The sequence below is a fragment of the Maylandia zebra genome, linkage group LG14 (assembly GCF_041146795.1).
Source record: "Maylandia zebra isolate NMK-2024a linkage group LG14, Mzebra_GT3a, whole genome shotgun sequence".
Lineage (NCBI taxonomy): Eukaryota > Metazoa > Chordata > Actinopteri > Cichliformes > Cichlidae > Maylandia > Maylandia zebra.
Genome location: NC_135180.1, coordinates 15,230,885 through 15,253,774, shown reverse-complemented (window position 1 = coordinate 15,253,774; position 22,890 = coordinate 15,230,885). Strand labels below are relative to the sequence as shown.

The 22,890-nt window shown below is 41.2% G+C and overlaps 2 protein-coding genes across 4 annotated transcripts; one reads left to right on the top strand and one right to left on the bottom strand.

Annotated features, from left to right (window-relative positions):
- Positions 1–4: 4 nt before the first annotated feature.
- On the bottom strand, positions 5–6,810 carry slc33a1 (solute carrier family 33 member 1). Of its 3 annotated transcripts, XM_004561351.4 has the most exons (10): positions 6,567–6,810; positions 6,216–6,296; positions 5,462–5,895; positions 5,188–5,341; positions 4,904–5,099; positions 4,610–4,809; positions 4,335–4,519; positions 4,141–4,258; positions 3,279–3,494; positions 5–3,175 (listed from the first exon to the last, which is right to left on the bottom strand). In XM_004561351.4, exons 3-10 carry the CDS (start codon positions 5,851–5,853, stop codon positions 3,011–3,013), a joined length of 1,626 nt encoding a protein of 541 aa, XP_004561408.1. In that variant the 5' UTR covers positions 5,854–5,895; positions 6,216–6,296; positions 6,567–6,810; the 3' UTR covers positions 5–3,010. The 3 variants fall into 3 exon arrangements, with proteins under 3 accessions (XP_004561408.1, XP_004561409.1, XP_076748395.1); XM_004561352.4 differs by lacking the exon at positions 6,216–6,296; XM_076892280.1 differs by lacking the exon at positions 6,567–6,810 and having other exon boundaries at positions 5,462–6,560.
- Positions 6,811–9,327: 2,517 nt separating this feature from the next.
- gmps (guanine monophosphate synthase) lies at positions 9,328–21,277 on the top strand. The gene is made up of 16 exons (XM_004561354.5): positions 9,328–9,588; positions 10,933–11,105; positions 11,252–11,366; positions 11,716–11,813; positions 12,106–12,209; positions 12,472–12,665; positions 13,297–13,462; positions 14,125–14,276; positions 14,390–14,563; positions 14,885–14,990; positions 15,189–15,304; positions 15,967–16,092; positions 16,807–16,922; positions 17,016–17,146; positions 18,842–19,014; positions 19,196–21,277. The coding sequence occupies exons 1-16, from the start codon at positions 9,562–9,564 to the stop codon at positions 19,295–19,297; spliced, it is 2,073 nt and encodes a 690-aa protein (XP_004561411.1). The 5' UTR covers positions 9,328–9,561; the 3' UTR covers positions 19,298–21,277.
- Positions 21,278–22,890: the final 1,613 nt, after the last annotated feature.

Below are 22,890 nucleotides of genomic sequence, written 5' to 3'. Positions count from 1 at the left end.
CTCGTATGTTTGCATATCGTTTAATTACAAAGTTGTGCTGCGAGCACATTTGAATGTATCACCAGACATCTGATCAGTCCTGTTTCCTTTTCTTTTGTAACTGGAGATTTGAACTCATCACAAACACAAAAGGTGCAAAGTAAAAAAAACAAAAACTAAAGTAATTAAAAAAAAATTATAATTCTTTTAAAGATGGAGTAGTTTACCACTCAAAGACTAGCTTATCAGGAAATAATCTGAAACCTCTACTAAAAAACTTCACTGATTCCCAAACAAAATCAAAACAATCACAGCGCCCTGATAATGCTGAAAAAGCTGAATCTCAGCTGTTTAAAAACAAAAAAAAAAAACGTGGCCACAAATGAACATGAAAGGCCCCACGGTCATTTGAAGTAGTTCATTTAATGTAAACTATGAGGGACTGAACAAAGACGTGGAAAAAAAAACAACAACATAAAAACATACAGTTTACAAAACCATTTGAGTTCAAAGGTAGCCGTACCCTCACACGAACCCTGATTGTGCACTTCTGCTTTCCTATCTGACACAGTCGGACTTTCAAGTGCTGGTTTCAGAGAAATTCATTCATGAATGTGTGTACAGTATGAAAAACATCAGAAAAAACACGCTCGTCAAGTTGCACTCCAAAGGCTGCTGGTCTGAGATCTGAATTGTTTGGTGGCCATTAAATTCTTTTTCCTTACAGGCAACGGAAAGTAAAACCCTTATCTGCCTGCTACAAATATGTAATGATAAAAACTTGGGAATGAACCACCTGCCAAAGAGATACACTTCCACTCTTGGGCTTGTGAGATCACATTGAAACATTTTTTTAAGGAAAGCATATCTGTGTATGGCTCTTCAAATGAAGCATTATATAATAATTTCTCATAAACATAATTTTCAGTGGAATATCTACACAGGCATATAGAGGACATTTTTACCAACCATCAATGCTGTATTCCAGTGTTCACAAATGTGTCAAAAAAGCTGATTGATGATAAAAAAAAATAAACTTTTTCCAGTGATGCTGTCACAGCTGAAAAACACTTGGCTAGTTTAGTGTTACTTATAGTCTCAAAATGGTTTTAATGCAACTATGTGTACTACTCCCTTCAAAGAGCTGAGTGTAATGGAAAGAGGAGTGAGAGACCTCTGTGCACAGCTGAGTACGAGTACATCAGTGGGTCTAGCTTTCAAAAGAACAAAACAGATGTCTCACTGGTCCTTGATTGGCCGCTTAGTTAGAAAGTACTCATCAGAGCTACACTGTCTTGATCCATGCTCAATCATCCAAATAATTAAATCCCAGAAAGTTGATTCCGTTAATCTGGAAGCTGTATTTTTGGGGTCATCCAAGGGACTTCTTCCATCTCGGCTACATTTGCATGATAACTGAAGCTAGCACCATTGACTAACAATGACCAACGCCATTTTTCTGGGCCATGAGAGCTAGGCTGTGCTTGTTTGAGAAGGGAGTAGTACACACTGTAGCACAAAAACTTATTCAAACAAACAAGGATGCTGTGAAGATGTCTAAAAATTATTTTTCTTTTCAAGTTAGATGGAAAAAAAAGTGCTTTTCCTGCAAAAACAAGGACCTTTCTAAGTGACCACAAATTTATTATAGCAAAAGCTGACCGTACTGTCCCAGCAGGTGCACTCAGCTAAGAGATCCTCGATATGCACTGCAAATGCAGACGGACGATATAGTTAAATGCCTACATCAGGTTTAATATGTGCTGCATCAATAATCTATAAATCGGGGGAATGCAGTCTATTATTATCTGGGGCCTAGCTGAATACTGAAGCATGCCAAGTATACTGTCCGGTGAAAAATCACACCAGCTGTCTTTGGAAGCTTAAAACACCTTTACCTGGCAGACTACTAAAAACCTAAATGGTCCAACAGTGAAGAGTGGCACTGACCAACAATGCAATTCCATTTTTAATTGGTCCTTATTTAAGAAACACATTTATAAAGCAGTTTAGATCTCACATATCTCACTTCATGTAACCACAGATGGTTCGCAGTATGCAATTTAGAGTCTTCGTAAGGAATATGCACTTAGCTGCCCAATCAGAAAAATAACTGGCGTATGAAAGCAGCCATATCATTAAGTGCAGCTTTCTAAATGACAGTAGATTTGTGAAAACGAGTATTCTTCATTGTAACTTCATCTGCAAATAACTAATATTCCCTGCCTTCATTTTTTAACTACAGTGCAGCTCAGACTAAGCGGTGGTTTGTTTTTTTTAAAGACTTAAAAGCTAAATAAGGCACAAATTACTTTACTGGAAAAAAAACCTACTCAGAAAGTAATTTTAAGAAAATATTGAGAGGGAGGTAATTTAGCTGGATTACTACACGGACTGAGTTAAACTGCATATACTTAGGTCAGATTTAGTGCTTCTGCGTATCCTGACTGTCTTTCCCTCGAGTATCCTTTTAACGTAGACCAAACAAAGGTGTGGCAGGTGAACGAGTCTGTCTAAAGTTCTTCCTTTACAAGATTTCTTCTGTGAAAGGTTTAGAAAGGATGATGTGCTTCTGCCATTTGGGGTAAAAAAAAGAAAAAAAAAAAAGAAAAACTGCGCAGAGCAGCATAGCCTGGCCATCCGAGCACGTTTAAACGAACCCAAAACATGACCTAATCTTTGACTGAGCTCTTTTTGGTTAAGCGATTTCAAGCAGCAGGATATATATGAGAGCCAAATCAAGATAACTTTGTAACTATAGTCTGAGGGTTGTTTCAGTTTTGAGTACAATATCATTTACTATTAGTGAGATTAATGACAAAAGATAAAAATAGTGAATATCTTCACGTATGTATAATTCAGCGTGACAGAAGCAAAGCGTGGGGGTAAATGCTTTCTGAATGTAGCAGCTAGAGCAGGGCCGGAGACACGGGATGTATGAGGATGGAAGTAGTTCAGCAGTTTTTGGTGTAGTAAATGAAGGTCGAGTGAACCAAAGAGTGCCTGCGGTGTAGCTGATCGTGCGTTCTCCTCAGTTCACTCTGCACTTCCATGCAGCCGGGCTCTGCTCCTGCAGACGCCTCATTTTCTTCCCTAACCACACCCACCAGGCTAAACCCATCACAACACAGACCACAGACTCCACGTAGTAACCGTCCAGTGTCGTCACACAGACGCCGCCTTCCTTCACACACAGCTAGAGGTTTGAACATGGGAGAAAGAATTATTTGAACTTTTAGAGCATTATAGAAGAGAACACACACACCATCTTGCCCCATCCTCATCGTCTGATCACTTACCAGAGCCTCTTCAGAAGAGCCGCAGCTCTGCCCAGCAGCCCCCTGGCATTCCTTAGAGGTCAGCGGATCGACCAGCCACAGAGCCACAGTGGAAGGCCAGTTTCCTCCGAGGTTAGTGACCGTGTTCAGCAGGGTCATGTAGGTCCCGCCGATAAGGGGGTCACTCACTTTGGCATGGAAAGCCATGCAGGCCACATACATGCTATACAACGCCACCTGGAGAATAATAAACAAAAAACAGAAGGTTAACAAAGTTCTTTCAGTCTACTATAACCTGATTTTTCTTGCTTAATTATCTTATTAATTCAGTTTTGTTGGCAAATTTCTAAAGGACTGCAGTCCTGTATAGTGTTTGTTCAGGTAGGCCATCAAATCCTCAACTGGCAAATCAGCTAATGATTCACCTGGAACTTCTCATCCAGCACATCCTTGTCACAAGGGGGCAAGCTCTGCATGTCGGATGCCCTTCCTGACAGCCGCAGAGGGGAGTGTCTCTGTCGGTGGACTTGACCAGCGGCCTTTTGCTCCCCAAGTGAATGTTTAAGCCACTCTACTGTTAACCTGCATACATTTTCTGCATATCTTGATGCTGCTTTGCAACCCATCTCCACTCAGCTTCTGTTTTCATGCTCTGTATAACCTAATCAGTCCCTGTTGGCATTGATGGCTGCTCTGTTATGTGCTGGGCTCTTGCTCCTGCTCTGCCACAACAGAGCCACACTGCCTGATATCAATTACAGCAGATGGAAATAAGAGTCTTCTTTTGACTACAGCGGCTAGTAGTCTTTTCACAGAGGCAGTAAGCTGGAAGACACTGTAGCACTCTGGACTAGAAAATAAGAACAGCAAAGAAATTGCAAACCTGATGCAATGCATAGCTGAGCAGCACTACGGCATAGTAGTAAACTGGGAAGGCTCCTTCTTGTTTTACGCTGGGAGTCCACCACACTAGCAGAGCAAACTCCAATCCGATAAGCAGCCTGCAGCACAGAACAAGATCGTTTTAGCTTTCTGTTTACTGAATGTGTGCGTAGTGTGTGCAGAATGCGTTACCACCTAAATGGGAAGGCCTTGTAGAAGATGTCCAGAGGTCTGGGCCCTGCTGTGTATCTACTGATGACCACTGGCAGGAAGATCTGGAGAGGTACCATGGGCACTGCTAGCAATGCTAGCTGCTCTTTGGGAACTCCAGCCTCCATCAGCTTCAGACCTGTAACCGCATCTGCTGCAGAGAAACCCATCTGAAACACAAAGAGAGTGGAAAAAATTACATTTCCACCTGGCAAATATCCAAAAGTGACACCTTCATGTATCCAATAGTGACCAATTACCTTAGCAGTGAGAAGCAGGAGACAAAAGGTAAAGACTGTTGGCATCTTGATGATGGATAATAGCAACTTGTAGGTTTCCATGACACCCTGTGTTTCCTCCGGGGTGGTAGTCGTTCTTCTGCCACGTACATTTTCCCTTTTAAAGATGGCAACCAGAGTGGTGGAAATCAGGAATACCACACCCCAAAAGAACAAGAAATCTGCACCGGAGGAAACAAAAGACCAAAACTGCTGTTTATTCACCAACAGAAATATATTTGACTTTTTTTTTTAGGGGTTATGGATAGAAAGTACCTGACAAGGTAACAATGCCGGTGTCTTTGGGCACTATTCTGAGGTATTTGTTGCAGAAGTCAGGAGACTCCAGAGCCAGAAAGAGCACATTTCCCAGGAAGTAGCCAGCTGTCTGGCCTACAGAGTTGCATGTAGATGCATAGCCCACATTTTCTCTGGATAACATAGTCAGTGCCCAGCCATCCACAGCTATATCCTTAAATAACAAGGAGGTAAAGAAAGGAAACGCCTTTTATTTATCGATCTAAATATCTGTCTGTATCATGGTGTTTAAAGAAGCTTACCTGTGTGGCTGCCAGGAAGGCAAGCATGAAGAAGACAGCAGTAAGCGTAACCACATCTGGTCCTCCCTTACTCTGCAGCAGTGACTCAACCTTTGCAGAAAGGTAGAGCATGAAGAGGCCCAAGAGGTACTGTGTGGGCACCAGCCATGACTTTCTGCAGAAACATGAGGAAGACATAATTAGGAGAAGGAAGCGCAGTCTAGAGATATGAAGTGTAATAACATGGATACAGATTAAAACATCAGGGTAATCAGCATCCAGATGTATTTCTTACCTCCTACCAAACCTACTGAAGTACAGAGCGTCCACCAGGGGTGCCCACAAAAGCTTGAGACTAAATGGCCAGAAGACAAAGCTGAAGAAGGCTTGGTCTTTGTAGCTGACATTCTTACTCTGCAAAATCAGAGGGATGCTTCCACCCAGTCCAAGAGGAATCCCCTGCAGCACATAGAGAAATAGAAGCAGCGACACATTCCCCAGCTCGCCGCGTATCCCAGACCTGCGAGGCGACCCTCGCAGCAGAAGAGAACCCTGCTCTCTTTCGTCTTCTATCCCCGGCTCAGAGAAGTCACTCTCCATGTCGTTTATGTTTTCAGGTGGGAGGGTGCCACCCACCTGCTTCCTCTGCCTCCCGTTCTTGTGTCTGATTAAATTTGAGGACTCCATAATGGATTAGTGGGCCTCAACCCTCCAGTCCTATCAGCAAATCTTCAAAAGGAGATGAGTGAAAACAACTGATACAACTAAACCGATTTTTAGTTGAAGCTGCTATAAATGCCTTCAATCATTTAGTTTGTACAGTGACAGCATTATGGGAAGCAGAATCATGCTGATCAAAGCAGATAGGTTTATATTATTTTAATATGCAATGGAGAAGCAGTGAAAAGGTGCAGTGAGCAACAAACAATGAAATGGGGAATTCCTTGGACTGAACAATTCTGATGAAGACGAGAAAGTGAGTTTGTGAATAACGTTCAAATTACGCTGCATGCACATGGCAACACATCAGAAAAAAGATGACCACATACCAGTGCGCCTGTGCAAATACTTTGCATTAATCATAAACTGTGGCAGTCACTCATTGTTGGGGTTGAAGGTAGAACTGACGACTGCATGGAATCACAAAAAATCAAAATCAAACTAAGTTAAACCCTGATCTATGATAAATAAGGGTACAGTAAAGAGAAATAAGTCCAATGGAGATGCTAAGGTTCAATATATTCAGAGTACAATAACACGCAGGGTCCCGCTCTCATCTGAAAACTATCAAGTGTTACAGAAAAGTAGAAATAAAACACATCAAATCAATATAAGACGTTTTCAAATACATACAAAGCACATGTAAGTTGAAAAGGTGAAACACATGAATTTAGACATACCTGGTGATGGCAGCATGCCAGATCATAAAACACAGGCGGTTGAATCACAGAATTAATCAACGGAAAAATCAGCTCATTCAGTTTTTTCATTCAGAGGTAAGAGACATCTTCATAAAGACGAGAAAACACAAGGAAATGAAAAGCGTTTCACTTATAACTCTCACATCGGTGGACATCAACACAGCCGAGCAAGGAAATGCGACAAGTACAGCTTACAAATGTGTCCGGCGCCTACAGCTGACGTGTCAAAATATGACTGCATGTAGTTCCGCTTCAGTGTACGTAACGTCTAAATATTGGTGAAAAAAAAAATACACTCAAGCGGAACTACAGTTGGTATCATTCACATAAAGCATATTACATAAAATGTAAAATTAACTTTAAATAAAAATCAGACCTACAAAAAATAATGAACTGTTAAGTTCTAGTTTAGTGCTGTAAATAAATGCAGTGAGTACAAATGTCAAATTAAATCGCATAATTCATATAATTATAATAATCATATCATTTCTGTCAATTTTCTGTCATTCAACCCCAGCTTTTAACACTTTTTACAGGGTTTTTTTGTGTGTGTGTGTGTGTGTGTTTGTGGTTTGTTTTTTTGTATTTGTTTTGTTTTTAGTCACAGTTTACACACAACCCTGTTTTTTCTCTTTTGTGTGTGTGTGTGTGTGTGTGTGTGTGTGTGTGTGTGTGTGTGTGTGTGTGTGTAGTAGTAGTAGTAGTAAACTACCGAGACTATAAACAATAAATACTTTTTGGATAAAGCATATCTCATTTTAAACCCATCTTATTTTAATTTAATATGTCGTCTCTACCTGAATCTCTTTTGGCTGTAAACTTGTAAGAGTGAAAATTTGGTTTAAAAGAATCACCAACAAACCAAAAACAAAATTTGAACATGGGCGAGTGCTTTGTGCAATAAACTTAATTGAATCACAGTTTTTCCACAGTGTTGTGATTCTAATCATACACAGTGGTTTGGATGACTTTTCCACATGCAGCATTAGGATAGTGTTGTTGCAGTTCAACCTCTTTCAGTGTGCAGTAATTAGTAGTTTGCCTAACAATGAATGTAATGATCCATAATGCATATTAATTAAGCTGCTGTATTATTGTATGCTGCATGGCAGCCCTGGATTATGTTAACCAATTACGAAATTTTATTCATGCATCATTATTGAAAGCCAACAATCACGCTTCTTCTCATTCATCTTTTAGACTGTAGGGTGAGTTGAGCTACTCCTGAACTTTGAGAATCCAGATGAAAGCACATGATAGCGATACTGTAAAATCAAAATGAAGAAGATACGGATCGAAAACTCTTCAACCACCCCACGGGTTTTAAACAGGGCTCATACTGATGTTTTCTCCTCGATCAAAGGGTCTTTTGGCGAGGGTCATGACAAACGCATTACCCCACATTTAATTTAGAGAAAATGAATGACAGCATGCTTGGCCTTGTGGTTGCCATGAGTGCATGTGAAGCCGCTTATCCTCACAGATGGCATGTGACAACACACACGGGCATATTTGAGAATATCAGCATGTGATGGAGACTGTGAAGCTGCAGTTGCACTCATGTGAGAATGTCTGTGTCGGTGTAAATCTACACTGAACTGCTCTGGGGCTCCACACTGCCAGCAGCTATGATATGTCTGAATTACTCTATTGTAACCCCATAAAGTTTGACTATCAATGTGCACAAATTATGTCATGTAGAGGGCTCTTGTATCAAACTATATATGAATCACCAAAAACCTGCAGACAGGGATCTTGAGCCTACTTTTACACTATATGCTGGGGTGAATTATTCAAACCATACCAATGATTAGGATTATTTGAGCAGATTAATTTATGTCACATGAGGACTGCTACAGTGGTTACCTTATTGGTTGGTTTACATCATCTGACTGGCCTTAAAGGACACATTACAACACATTACAACAAATCTATGATTGGTATTTTCCCCTGGTCACGTTATGTTGTTCATCACATTTTCCACTGGATGGTGCTAAAATCAGCACATCTGAATATACTGTAGTAATTCTCAGATTCACGCAACTTAAAATAGTCCAACTCCCCTTCTCAGGGATATTTAATGGCTATTTCGTTTTTCACTTAACACGTGACTGACCTTGTGATCTCCAAGAGCTGGATTTTTCTTTTTTCATCAAGCCTCCAGAAATAATACTTTAAAGTGTGGCAACCGAAGCATTCATTGCTTCTTCTTGTTGCCAAATGACTGAGAATCCAAACTGGGGACGGAGAGATGGCTACATAGCAGCAATTTCTGCAAGCAAGTTGGGCCTGGGTGGGTGCTGGTCTTTGAAGTATGCAATAATCTATAAGTATAGAAACTGTGGCCACTGCAACATTATTATTGGCGATATGAATGGAAACTGAATGAGTGAATGTAACTCTTAGTTTCTTCTTTAAGCTGCCTGAAAAATACATGGAAACAGTTTAATGTCACCCACACCTGGAACATCTAGTACAGTAGATGTGTTAAAGTACAGCGAGTTCCTCTCACATATTTGATGCTCCTGCCTGACAGAGACTGAGGTGTTATCACTGGAGCTACCTTATATTTCAGCATATACCATATAACTATTCCTGAAATTCACACTTTTGTCTGTTTTGACTGATAGACTCATTTTAAGTCCCCAAACAAACATATAGTAATGATAGGCTGAGGAACGAAATTTAGCTAGATGCCCAGCCCCCACGGGGGCCCTTCTCCCTTACTCTGGTTATTTAACTTTTCGCTCCACCCATGACATATTCGCGCTACATATTTACTTAGCCTGTTCCCACTATGAAAGTTATTTCCCGGCCAGAGGAGAGACTGTGACATCTTCAAACCAACAGCCCAATCTGCTTTTCCAACAGTAGTCGGCGTGCTGAGCCAGGAGCTAACCAGCAGCCCTCTCTCTGTGAGACCTGGGACAGCGAGGCGAAGGGGAGAGCTCATTCCACAACACGGCAGTCATCCATGGCTCTGTGCAACGGAGACAGCAAGGTCAGTTGAGCGGGAGATACCCGGGGCTCCAGTATAAGGTAGCCCTGGTGACTTAGTGCTAGGACCCAGGTTAGTGCTGTAGTCCTCCCCCCGGTTAATTTCGGCCTCTGTGTACCTCGGGGGGGGGGGGAAAGTTAAGAGAGCATGCAACGTTATCAACAGTGCTGCTGAGGAGGAGCAGTGTGTGCCTGTTGCAGTGTTACATTAACATGTTGCTCATAGCTGCTAACAAGCCGGACGTGATAACTAATTGATGTTAAACCGTGAAAAAAAGGTTTCACTAATTTTCCCAGTAAACGGGGTTGCCCTTCTCTTATGGTGGACCCCCCAACCCCCAAGATACTTCAGCTCCAAGCACCGCGTGGGTTTTAGCATAGCTCCGCTAACCTAGCAGCTACTCACAGCACTGCTAACAGGCTAACGCTCGTTACTACTGTTTATTCCAGCGGTGCGCTAGCTCGCTACACTGATAAACTGTTAGCTAGCCGTGGCCGGGCGCTCACAGTTCGTAGTGACAGCACCGCAGAGCAAGAATGTTGTTTTACGATAGCGTCCGTGTTCTTTAAGTAACCGGAAATTGTGCTTGTGCTGAACTAATTTACCTCAAGCGGTAGCTGTCACACTCTTCGTGCTAACGTTCGTTAACTGTCAGTTTGCTAACATCGTCACGAAGCTAGTGTGTGAGCCAACTTGTGGTTTACCTGTCTAACAATTGCAGCGGCTTACAGCTGCCTTATCAGCTGATATGCTGAAGTTTGCACTGGAACCATAGTGTTTTTTCTCTCTCGTGATTACTCTTCTTCAGCCCATGTTATTACCGGTTGTGCTTTAAAGGTTAAAATTGGAGGTGAGGGGGGTACCCAGCAAGTTGTTTTCAGAAACATTTACGGCGGAAGTTTCCCACTGACCACGTGGGATAATGTTTGTCTAATGTGTACCCACTTCGGCTGTTTATAAAGAAAAAATTACTGAATTTAATTCACTGTAGACTGGATGGCACACTTCCCACAGAGCATGCATGCGTTTAAATAAATAACATTTGCATATAGATGAGTGCTGAGGATCAGAGTTTGAACTGCTTCAAATACTGAGATCTCAGTCTTGATAATGTCTAACTTGTGAGATTCATGTGATGGGCTGAATGGTTGCAGCACATTTCACAAAATTGCTGTCCATCTCTGTTTCAGCTCACATGGCAACAATTATGTTAGGCTTTATTGAGTCACAGCGCTGGAGGAGAGTAAACTCAAGAAGGAATTGAGTTACCTTCTGCTGTTAGACCACTAGAAAGCTAGTCACCTCACATGCAAATCTTCACTAATCTTTCTAAATGCGTGTCCACAGCTGGAGATCAGCAGCGCAGAGCAGAATGGGTCATGTGAAGGGGCGGTGGCGATCCTCGATGCCGGGGCGCAGTACGGGAAGGTGATTGACCGAAGAGTCAGAGAGCTGTGCGTACGCTCTGAAATCCTCCCTTTAGAGACCCCGGCCTTTGCTATCAGAGAACAGGGCTTCAGGTGAGCACATAAACGCATCTCTACTTGAGATGTTTTATTTCATGCCTGTCATCATGTTTAATCACACTACTGTGTCAATGTAGAAGCTTTGAAGTGCTTTATAATGCAGTTTTACATGATTGTTTTCTTTGTGTTTCATGCCTCAGGGCAATAATTATTTCAGGAGGTCCAGCGTCTGTGTATGCGGAAGATGCCCCCTGGTTCGACCCTGCCATATTCACTATAGGAAAGCCCGTCCTTGGGATTTGCTATGGGATGCAGGTATGCACACAATAAAATAAACTGTGATTGTATTCTTAAGAAAACCAAGTCTACTTCCACAAGGCTCTTGTCAAGAAAACATTTTTTACACAGATTGCCTCTAAGTAGCAACACGTTACTGTCACTCTGCTTGAACCAGCTCCTCAGCTCTCCCACACCAGCTGGGACTTCACCACCTTCTTCAAGAGTACTTTTACACTGGTGGAAGAGAAGAGTAATACTTACTCTCTTTTCCCAGTGAGACAAAAAAGTAACAAGTACATTACTTTACATTGCAGGCAGTTTTACACTCCCTGTAGCATATCTGTTTCCATTACTTACCTCTGGTGTGTGTGTGTGTGTGTTGCAGATGATGAATAAAGTTTTTGGAGGAACGGTACACAAAAAGAGTGTAAGGGAGGATGGAGTCTTCAGCATTGGACTAGACAACACTTGCTCCCTTTTTAGGTATTGTAATTTCTTGTAACTTGGATATGTAGTGCTTTGTTATGTTCTACGTACAGACCACATACATAGTTGTTGTCATGCTGATGTAAAGGGGCTATTACACAAATAATGAAGAGTCTAAGGTAGGGTGTAGTCTTTATTTCCCTTATATAAACAAAGTGCTGAAAACAGTAACATGCATAGTAGATTTAATGAAGTGTGTGTGTGTGTGTGTGTGTGTGTGTGTGTGTGTGTGTGTGTGTGTGTGTGTGTGTGTGTGTGTGTGTGTGTGTGTGTGTGTTAAACCTATCAGAGGTCTTCAGAAGGAAGAAGTAGTCTTGCTGACCCATGGAGACAGTGTGGATAAAGTGGCAGATGGCTTTAAAGTGGTGGCCCAATCAGGGAACATCATTGCTGGTGAGCAGGACACAAGAAATGCGTCAATCCTGTTGAATATAATTCACAAGTATATTATGGTAAACTACAAAAGCAGCTTTATTTGGACTTTATGTTAAGTAAGCCTGAGGCTGTATCATATATATTTACATCTCACATAGCCTTTGAAGATGATGCTAATTTGTGTTCTGGGTAAAAGTGCTTTTCCCCGACATCTAAACTCTTGGTTTTTTCTTAAAGCTTACTAAATGAGCCCCTTAAAACATCTCTGTTTTCTCTTTAGGGATCGCTAACGAGCAGAAAAAGCTGTATGGGACGCAGTTTCATCCTGAGGTCGACCTGACGGAGCGAGGCATGGAGATGTTGCGTAACTTCGTGTTTGAGATTGCGGGCTGCACGAGTAACTTCACCGTTCAGAGCCGCCAACAGTCCTGCATCAGTGAGATCAGAGAAAAAGTAGACAAGTCGAAAGTGCTGGTGAGTGATGATTTGGGGGGAGACCAAAACTACTGAATATTTACTGTGGGAGATGATTTAACTAAAAGGCTGAAGCTAAAAAGCTGACAGTGAAGTGTGGTAGTCGCTCAGGAGGCAATGGCAGTAGCAATGGTGGGAAGTTAAGTAGAACCAATTAAACTCTCAAATTAAACCCTGTTGCATCTGAAAAGAAGGTAGCCCACTCCCAGAGTGGCTTCAAACTGGGTTTCATCTCAGGGGAGGGTGAAGGCGATAATTGAGTGTGGAAAATGGGCTTAAAGTACTGATATTATGCTGTACAGTGTGTGGGATAGTTGGTAATATCTGTGACAATACTCTCATTCTGCTGTAGCGTGTTCCTGCAGCGAGTACAGCATTTTGGATCATTTCCAGGAGCAGGTTTAATCTTCTCTTTCTTAGGCTTAATATTTAACAGCCTGCCAACAGATGAAACACCAGATGTGTGTATGACTAATAAAACAAGAAGCCTAAATAAATATAAGCCACACGTTTGCAGATAATTAGTGGGTACTCTGAGTTGTGAAAATTGGGGCCAGGTGGTGAAGAATCAGATTTAATCTTTGCTCAGCTTTATCTCTGAGACACTGTTTCTTTCTGATGATACTCGCAGGTGCTGCTGAGTGGTGGAGTAGACTCAACAGTCTGCACAGCCCTCCTGAACAAAGCTCTGAACCAGGACCAGGTGATAGCAGTTCACATCGACAACGGCTTCATGAGGAAGAGAGAAAGTCAGAGCGTGGAGGAGGCCCTGACCAAGCTGGGAATCAAACTCAAAGGTAGGGATCCAAATTCTGCAGTTCTTAAGCGTGTACATGAGGTATTTATTTGAAATTCAATTTTATCACACGTTATTTATTTTTTTTTCTGAATTAATTGCACTCTTTTAATACGTTCAGGTTCTTATTTTGAATAGTTTTCACTTTATGGAGTTACCCTTTCCAAAATGTTGTGACTAAAGCGCATATTTGTTTATTAAAAAAAGGCCAGCAGTCTTCTGTACCTGCTGCTGGCTGAACGGCTCTGTTTTCACCAGCTGCACAGATGCACAGATATTCATTACAGTGCACAGCGGTTACAAAGTTAAAAGATGGTTAAACTTTGACCTTCTTTGCTCACTGGAGTGACAAACCTTGGCTGCACAGCATAAGCCACTGCAAATAATAATTTTCAGACAACCATGGTGCCATCGTTGTGACCTGTCTGAAAACCGCTTACATCAGTAAACACAGGTGCATTCTGGGAAAACATTATCTGCCAAAGCCAGATCCCTTTCTCCTTGTTGCTTTATTATTTTGGTCACCCTCCTCCACCACACCAGTTTTATCCTATTCAGCTTTGTAGTTGAGTAAGAAAACCACAAGCTTACACCTGAGAGTGAAAGTAAAGTTGGGACTGAGTTTTTGTTTTGCTGTTAACCCTGTGGTTTGTCTTCCTTCAGTGGTAAATGCAGCGCACACCTTCTATAATGGAACAACAACTCTTCCCATCTCTGAGGAGGACAGGACGCCGCGGAAACGCATCAGTAAAACACTGAATATGACCACCAACCCTGAGGAGAAAAGGAAAATTATTGGAGACACATTTGTCAAAGTGAGGATAAGTTTGAGTACTTTATTGGAAAGTGTTATTTATTGATGGTGACATTTAAGTTCTTTTCTCTGCCACCGTACTGTTCTGACTGTATGAATTGTCCTACATCACAGGTGGCAAATGAAGTGATTGGAGAGATGAATCTGAAACCAGAAGAGGTTTTTCTGGCACAGGGTACCTTGAGGCCTGATCTTATTGAGAGCGCCTCTCACCTCGCCAGTGGTAAAGCAGAGGTCATCAAAACACACCACAACGACACTGAGCTCATCCGCAAACTCAGAGATGAGGTAAATCTAATTTCCCTAACCTTCTTAGCTAGCTACTTCAGTTTATAGCCATATTATTTGCAATGACGTAGATGCATGGTTCAAGGAGAGCTTTATTGGAGTTGAAATCATAATAAGAAGCACAAAACATTTACATCGCTTATGCTCCAGCTCACAACACTACTGACGCGTCTTTGTCTTATTAGCGTATTCATTGTCATGGATTATTTGCTGTTTGTTGTTATGTGCAGCCTCTTGTGAATGCACAGCTGTTTGACACCTAACCGTAACGCTAGCCCGCTCACTGTGCATTGCTGATTCTTGTCTGTTGTAATCCTCCAGGGAAAAGTAATCGAACCGCTGAAAGATTTCCATAAAGATGAGGTGAGAGCACTGGGGAGAGAGCTTGGCCTGCCAGAAGAGATTGTGTCTCGGCATCCTTTCCCTGGCAAGTACATAAACTCACAGGCCTATAATGTGACTGTTCTGACTGAACTTTACAAAAGTGTAAATATAATTACTGAGTCACACTAGAAGCTTTGCAGCCTTCATTTGCTAAAAGTGTAAATATAATTACTGAGTCAGACACTCAAAGACTCACTTCCTTCATTTGCTCAAAGTGACGGTCATTCCACTTTTTCTCTAGGTCCTGGTTTGTCCATCAGAGTGATTTGTGCAGAGGAGCCTTACATCTGTAAGGATTTTGCTGAAACAAACAACATTCTCAAAATCATTACAGACTTCTCTGCAAGTGTCAAAAAGGTAAAGGAAATGCTGATGTACAGCGAAATCCCAGCAGTCTGATATCATTTGTCTGTATTATTATCATAATGCATCTTGTCACTGTTTTTACTTGTGAAGTTACAGATAACTGCAAGATGTCGCACACTAACTCAAATGTTGCGATGTGATAAGCTTGGATGGCAAACCTCCAAACATGCTTTGAGGAGATTGAACTAACACAGCAGATTGTATGCTCTATGTTTGCTCTGAAGCTTGCTGCAAATTTTACTGATAATCACTGGAAACACTCCTCAGCTAGTTTTATCACTTCAGTTGTTTTGGGCAATCGATAAAGTTTTATTTTCAGTTACAATTTTGGCTTCCAACAAATACATTTCCCCCCCAAATTCACTCCCAGCCATGTTGTGCTAGATACAGGTCAGTTCATACTCATGAATTTACACTTGTGGGTAAATAAAATCTCCTGACAGGGCTGATGGACATATTGTAAGCTCGTGAAGGAGGATATTGGTATGTCATTTGATGAAAGAGCAAGCAAAAATTTTGCAAAGTTTGAAATTGATAAAGTGTTGTTGAAAACTACTAGTCACATCGTCAGAGCTTCAGCGGTTTGTATATTGCCGGCTGCTGTCTTTCAGTTTCACACTTACAAGGTGCTTTTATTCCCGTCTCCTCTCCAGCCCCATGCCTTGCTGCAGAGAGTCAAGTCGTGCATATCAGATGAAGAGGAGGAGAAGCTCATGCAGATCACCAGCCTTCATTCACTCAATGCCTTCCTGCTGCCCATCAAAACTGTTGGTGTCCAGGTGAGACAGCTGATCAAATTACATACCGTTAAAGAAATAGGAAAAGACATTGGACAGAAACTGCTGGCATATGTTTTGGTCAGTAAGAAAATGTAAGTTTTATTGACAATTTGTGGATATTAATGTAAACATCTTTCCCATGTGATTTTGTAAAAATCTCATGTATTTATCTTTAGTCAAGATTAAGATAATGTGGAGAATCCAAGTGTTCTCAGGTCCAGTGAAAACTTGACAAAGTATATGTTGCCAGCTGTTTGTCTGTTTCTGCATTATAACTGTAATTAAGTGGTCAGCCACAGGACCAAGACACCCAAACAAAGAGTGTCAGATTCTCCGTTTTAGAGTCTTTCTCCCTGTCGTCTGTGGAGGGTGTGTCCTGTAGTTACCGTTAAATATGCCAAAAATGTTGAATTAGTCACCACTACTTTCCTCACCCACAACGCTGCAGTCAGACAGTGTGTAGGTGTCTGTTAGTACTTCCTGTCTGAAGCCAGAGGTTTAAATTTGCCCTCAACCTCAAAATGGGACAGACTGTGGGCAAACACTGGCAGCTTTTAGCGGCTTTTCTAAAAGTGGAAGCTGACAGGTTATTTAGAAACTTTTAGTTTTGTCACACGAAAACAAATTTTAACAAAATGCCTTTCATACTTTATAACATGTATGACACGTTGATTTTTGGCTAGATGGTAAGAATAAGAACATTTCCTGTCTCAGGGTGATTGCCGGTCCTACAGTTATGTGTGCGGTGTCACAAGTAAAGAATCTCCACACTGGGAATCGCTCATGTTCCTGGCCAGACTCATCCCTCGCATGTGCCATAACATCAATAGGTAAGTCATAAAATCAGGTTTCATTCATCCACCCTCAGTGGACAACCGGGCAAAACACTTAGATTCATTCACGCCTCTCTTCTTTTTTTCCAGAGTTGTGTATGTATTTGGGTCTCATATGAAGGAGCCGCCAACAGACATTACTCCAACTTTCCTGACCACGGGTGTTCTGAGCACGCTCAGACAGGCTGACTTTGTAGCTCATTCTATTCTTAGAGAGTCTGGTAAGTGCACGCTTTCAAATGTTTAAAACCTCATCTATTTTAGAATATTTAAGACTGAAGATGAAGATTTAAAAGGGGAAAATACCCCAAACAAACATTGTTATCGCAAAGAAGAAAACAAATCAAATCAAGACAAGTAGTAGAGATGGTAGATTTATTCATTTAAAACAGGAAGCACATTCTCCAGGAAGAGATTACTCCTGTCAGGCTAGAAATGTTTCATTAAGGATAAAACAGTGTTGCATTGATTTGCAGCGATGCTTTCTGCCATACCAGCATACCATGTGACCATCATCAGATCTGCTGTGTAGTTCTACTGTTAAAGTAAAAGTTAAACTAGGCATGTTTACATTTTAGTTAACTGATATAAGAATTAAGACCAATTTTCAGAAAAACCTGTAACTAAATGAAATGACATTGTGTGTTAATAAAATATACAGGAAATAACTTTAGTTTTAGTCTTTATAATTCAAATTATTATTCAAATTGGGCACGTTCATAGCAACTAAGAAAGTAATTGCTAGGGGGGATAAAAACAAAACAAAAAAAGAGTCTAGTCTAAGGGTGTGTTTTCAAAGCTGTAGTTGGTTTCCTGTGGACAGAAAGAGGTGATGAGTTTGTAAACTTGTATTTTTTTCCTGTGGTTTGGTTGTTTTCACACAGCGAAAAGTGCAAGTGGACTCCAAGCAAACCAAAATGTGTCACAGAGAGAATGTTGAGTTCCCTCATTGGCCAGATGTGTCTGGGGCGGGAGCAACAAAAGTAGAAACAGGAAGAAGATGCTGTGAGAGAACGGAGAATTTACGTTCATTTCACGGTCTCCTGTACAGACCTTTGCACGTTTATAGTTCCTTCCCACATTGAGAATACAGAACAGGTGTAACAGTTACAAGTTTTTAGTTCAAAGGTGTAACAGTTACAAGTTTTTAGTTCAAACATGTAACGCACCGCTGGTAGTTGGTTCAGATCTTGGTCGGATCATGTTCACGACACGAACAAACCACTCTGGAGTCTGTTTGGAACTGCACCAAGACCACCTCCTCCAAATGGTCTCAGTGTGATGTTTTTGGTCTGAACCAGAGTATGATTTAGCATTAAACCAATGCTAAATATATAAAAGCATCACATAATATTAAAATATGACAAATTACAATAAACTATCCAGCCATTTTCTTTCGCTTATCTGAAGTTGGGTCGTGGGGGCAGCAAGTAGGGAAGCCCAGACCTCCCTCTTGTCAGTTGCCTCCTCCATCTTATCTGGGGAAACGTCAAGTAGTTCTCAGGCCAGCCAGTTGAAATAATCTCTCCAGGGACCTCCTCAGAATAGGATATCCCCAGCTGGAACACCTTACACAGGAGGTGACCACCTCAATAGGCTCTTCTTGATGTGGAGGAGTAGTAGGAGTAGCACCTCTACTCTCAGCGTCTCCTGAATCACCAAACTCTTCACTGTGTCGCTCAGGGAGAGCCCATCCACCCTTCAGAGGAACCTTATTTCTGCTGCTTGTTGCTATGAAAGCATTCTTTGTCCTTAAAAAAACAAAAAAACAAAACAAAAACCTTAATGGTGTTATCAAAACGATCAAGCCTAGATCAGCAGATTTACGGAGTTTGTCAACAACAATGCTCTGTCTTTTCTGCCAAGTTTTTGTTTCCTTTGGCTATTTTATGCTTAACATCTGTTTCTCCCTTCAGGCTATTCTGGGAAGATCAGCCAGATGCCGATCATCCTCACCCCCCTGCACTTTGACCGTGACCCACTGCAAAAGCAGCCATCATGCCGGCGCTCCGTGGTGATTCGTACCTTCATCACCAGCGACTTCATGACAGGAATCCCTGCTATGCCAGGCAACCATATCCCAGAGGAGGTATACCATCGTTAAACCTTTACAGCTAATATTTTTCTGCATATCTTACCTTCATGGCTCCTAATTCTGGTTTTCAGGATCGGAAATGAGTGATCCAGGAATTATTTAAATTCTCTTTATTTGTGTGTTTTTAAGAGTTTTTTTTTTTTGTTTGTTTTTTTTGTCTTGTCTGATTCATCAGGTGGTGCTGAAGATGGTAAATGAGATCAAGAAGATCCCAGGTATCTCCAGAGTCATGTATGATCTGACCTCCAAACCACCTGGCACCACAGAGTGGGAATAAAATGCAAACATGACATCACAGTGTAGAGAACACACACACACACACACACACACACACACACACACACACACACACACACACACACACACACCCACACGCCCAGTGCACAAACACAATAGATATCAGTGAGGGCTGGTGAACTGCTCTCCTTTTCTGTCCTTCCACCTTTATCCCCTCCCAATCTCCCTCTGCTACCTCCCCCATCTCTTCCCTTATCTTTAACATTCCCACGGAAGGCAGACTGTACTGTGACAGGCGCACACACAAAGCCACTACTGCTCTGCTCTCCCCACCACTCTACCCCGGTCTTAATATTTTTGGCGATAGGCATTGATAAATCTTGGTTATTGATAATATATTGTCTGTTTTTGTTTTGTTTTTTAAAAACCTTCATGTACAACAGTGTATTTCCTCGCTACAGTGAAAAGGTAAATTGCTACTTCCAGGTGGCCAGAAGCTGTGAAAGTTCAGTGAGTGGACTTGGTGTTGTGCCTCAGGATGAATAAAACATGAAAGCAAGTAAACGGTAGTGTTATTAAAAGAAAACAGAAGGGGTGGGGGTTAAAAATCTATAGCCCTTTTTTTTTTTTTTTTTTTCTTCTTCTTCAGATGTTTTTGTTAAATTCTTGTAGGTGAGAATGTTCTCGGCCTGAGACGATCTGATTTGTTCATTTCACTTCCTACCAAAGGTGGTGTGAACAGAAGTACAGCTGAACAGATGAGCTATGTGACCAATCAACATTAAAAAAAAAAGAAAAATTGTTTGTTTTGCTTTGACATAAGTAGTTTGCTGTAGTGATCTGTAATGTTGTGGGCTCTTGACGAAGCTAACATCGTTGACGAGCTGCTGCTGTCGCCCCTGTGGGCAGCAGTCGACCCAAGAATAGCTTCAGTATACGGACTAATGTGCAGCTGTGGAGGAGGCCAATATGACGGATAACTTTGTACGTGCCTGTTCTGTTGTTTTACTTTGGGGTTTGTTTGTTTTTGTTTTTTTTGGTGTGACCTGACCTGGACTCTGAGGATATAACAGTTTCTCCTCATGCTGCAATATGTATGCTTTTTATGAAGAAGAAAAAGGCAAGAGGTCTAATAACTTATAACTACGGTAGAGTTTATAGCCACATTTTGTCGGTTGCTGGTGTCACCTCATCATGATTTTTGTTGCTCTTGTTGTGCGAGGGCAAAAACTTTTGCACATTTCGTTGTCGATCGCCCGTTCAAGCCTGGGTGCTTTATCAACATAACAAATCACACATCCAGTGGAAACTTCATCCCCGTACATCGTGTCACCCTTGTCGTGTCAAAGGTCCTCGCCCTCTGTTGCCATCTTTGACTAAAGTTCAGTGTTTCAGAAAGGCATTACTGCTTTTGTTTATCTGCGTTCTGTGCTGTCAGAGCGTTCGGCGTATCATAGTCTCTAGTCTCCAGTCGTTTAGACCTCAGTGAATGCGGCGCTCAGGTTTAACTGAGTTTTTAAAGTGTGTGGTATCACGTCAGAAGTGTCACTCGGATGTGGTGGTGCTCATGCCTCCAGAATTTGTTTTTTTTGTTGTTTTTTTTTTTGTGCCTCTCATCCCTCTTATACCCTTAACCTTTAGTGGCAAAGTACTCCTCATGCAAAATGAAAGGGGGAGAAAAAAAACCCAAACTTGTCTTAACTGCAGTGTCCTTCCCTCTGTTCTGCCTTTTTATACATCTGTGTTTATGTTACGTGTCTCCAATTTAAAACGAGAAAAACAAAAAACAATAGCTAATAATGGACATATGACTTTGTAGTTCAATTTGATTGAAATATCCATGAGATTAAGTTATGCAATTCTACATCCGATTATTATTTTTCTGTTTGTGTGTTTTTAGTCAACAATGCTCATTCTCCTTAGTAACGTGCCTCAAACCAAGCCACTGCATGCAGTTTCAACTATGACATTTGTACAATGGAAAACTGAGCTTTAATAAAGATCTCAATGTTGAAACTTACCACTTCTATGAAAAGCGTCTTATTTGTAACAATTTCTGTTTTGCCTTTCAGATTTCTGTATTCATTTTTAATTTACACAATTACCTTTAGTGGGTACACACCCAAAAAAAGCACTGATACATTTCTAATAAAAATGCAGTAAAACACTAATTGTTAACCCACAGAGATATAAAAGTCAACAGAATACTGTAATAAACAAAATTCTAGTTAATATTTTAAAATTAAAGTGGAAGTCTGCAGTTTATATTAACCCATCTTATTCCTAAAATCAGGCTTAATAAACATGACCTGCCAAAAGGCCCAGTTGGTCCACAAAGTGAAAATTGCTAAAAAAAAAAAAAAGTGCAGTTTTAAAAAGTTTTTTTCATAATAATCATCTAACTAAATAAATCTCAGGCAAAATGATAATTTGCTGACAATTTCAAGGCCTTTGTATTTTCAGACATTACTCTGGCCTGCCAAACCAAAACAAGAATCCAAGCACCTGTTTGGATTCTTGCAGTTGCAAAGAATCCAAGCAAAAGCAGGTCTTTTATGACAGCAAAAGACCTGCTGTCGCTTATGACAGCAGGCAAAAACTCGAGTCATGTTTTTATAATGCACTTTTTACTCTTAAGGGCAACTTGAGATGCTCTTGATCTGTCTTGTAAATAGGTGGGTTATTTAATGTTAACATGCTCATTTACAACAAAAGAGCTGCAAAGTTATTGCTGGGCTGCATCAGGTTTGTGTTAACATGATCCCACAATCTTAAGAGTGAATATCCATGACAATTCACCCCAAGGTCAAACCTTAGGACCAAATCACAGGACTTTGTGATCAATTGAGAACAGTGGACGCAGCATATCAGCTGCTCAGCACGGCGGTAGAGGAGTGATTTGGGCTTGTTTTGCAGCTACCTGAACCCCCCCCCCCCCCCCCCCCCCCCCCCCTCAGTCTTTTAATCAACTTTAAATCAAATCTACAAAAGAATATCTGAAAAAGAGAAGGTGACTGTAAAGCTCAGTGAACTGAAGCAACATTTTACAGAACAGTGGCCCAAAATTCCTCCACAATGCTGATGATATAGAAAACGATCAGTACAACTTCTTGCTACTGAGGGTTGATCTAAAAGCTGCTGAGTCATGGTGGGATGTACAAACTTTTCACAGGAGTACATACAGTCCTATAAAGGCGTTCATTTCACATGACTACCTTTCGTCACATCTAAGTTTCTTCAAAATGAACAAATGTGCTTTTGAAACCTACACAGCACATTTGAAACATTTAATGTAAATAGTTACACACAATTGATTTCTTGCCGATCTCATCAGCATCATTCTGAAACAAATCACAAAGACCTAATCACACACTCCTGCTCCCACGCACAGACCCCTGAGGCCAAGTTTCATCATTCAACTGTAAATGCAACACAACCAAATATACGAGCTTTTAGATTGCTGCTTTCCTCACTTTAATATTACTTAATGTACTAACACAGACACACATAAAAGCTTTAGACTGTAATGGGCTTCAGTGTAATTTAGTTTTATTATGGACCTATTGTGCGCAGTCAACCATCGTTCCCTAACACGCGTCCCTCTGCGTGCCAGGGGTTCAGGTGTTTGCTGCT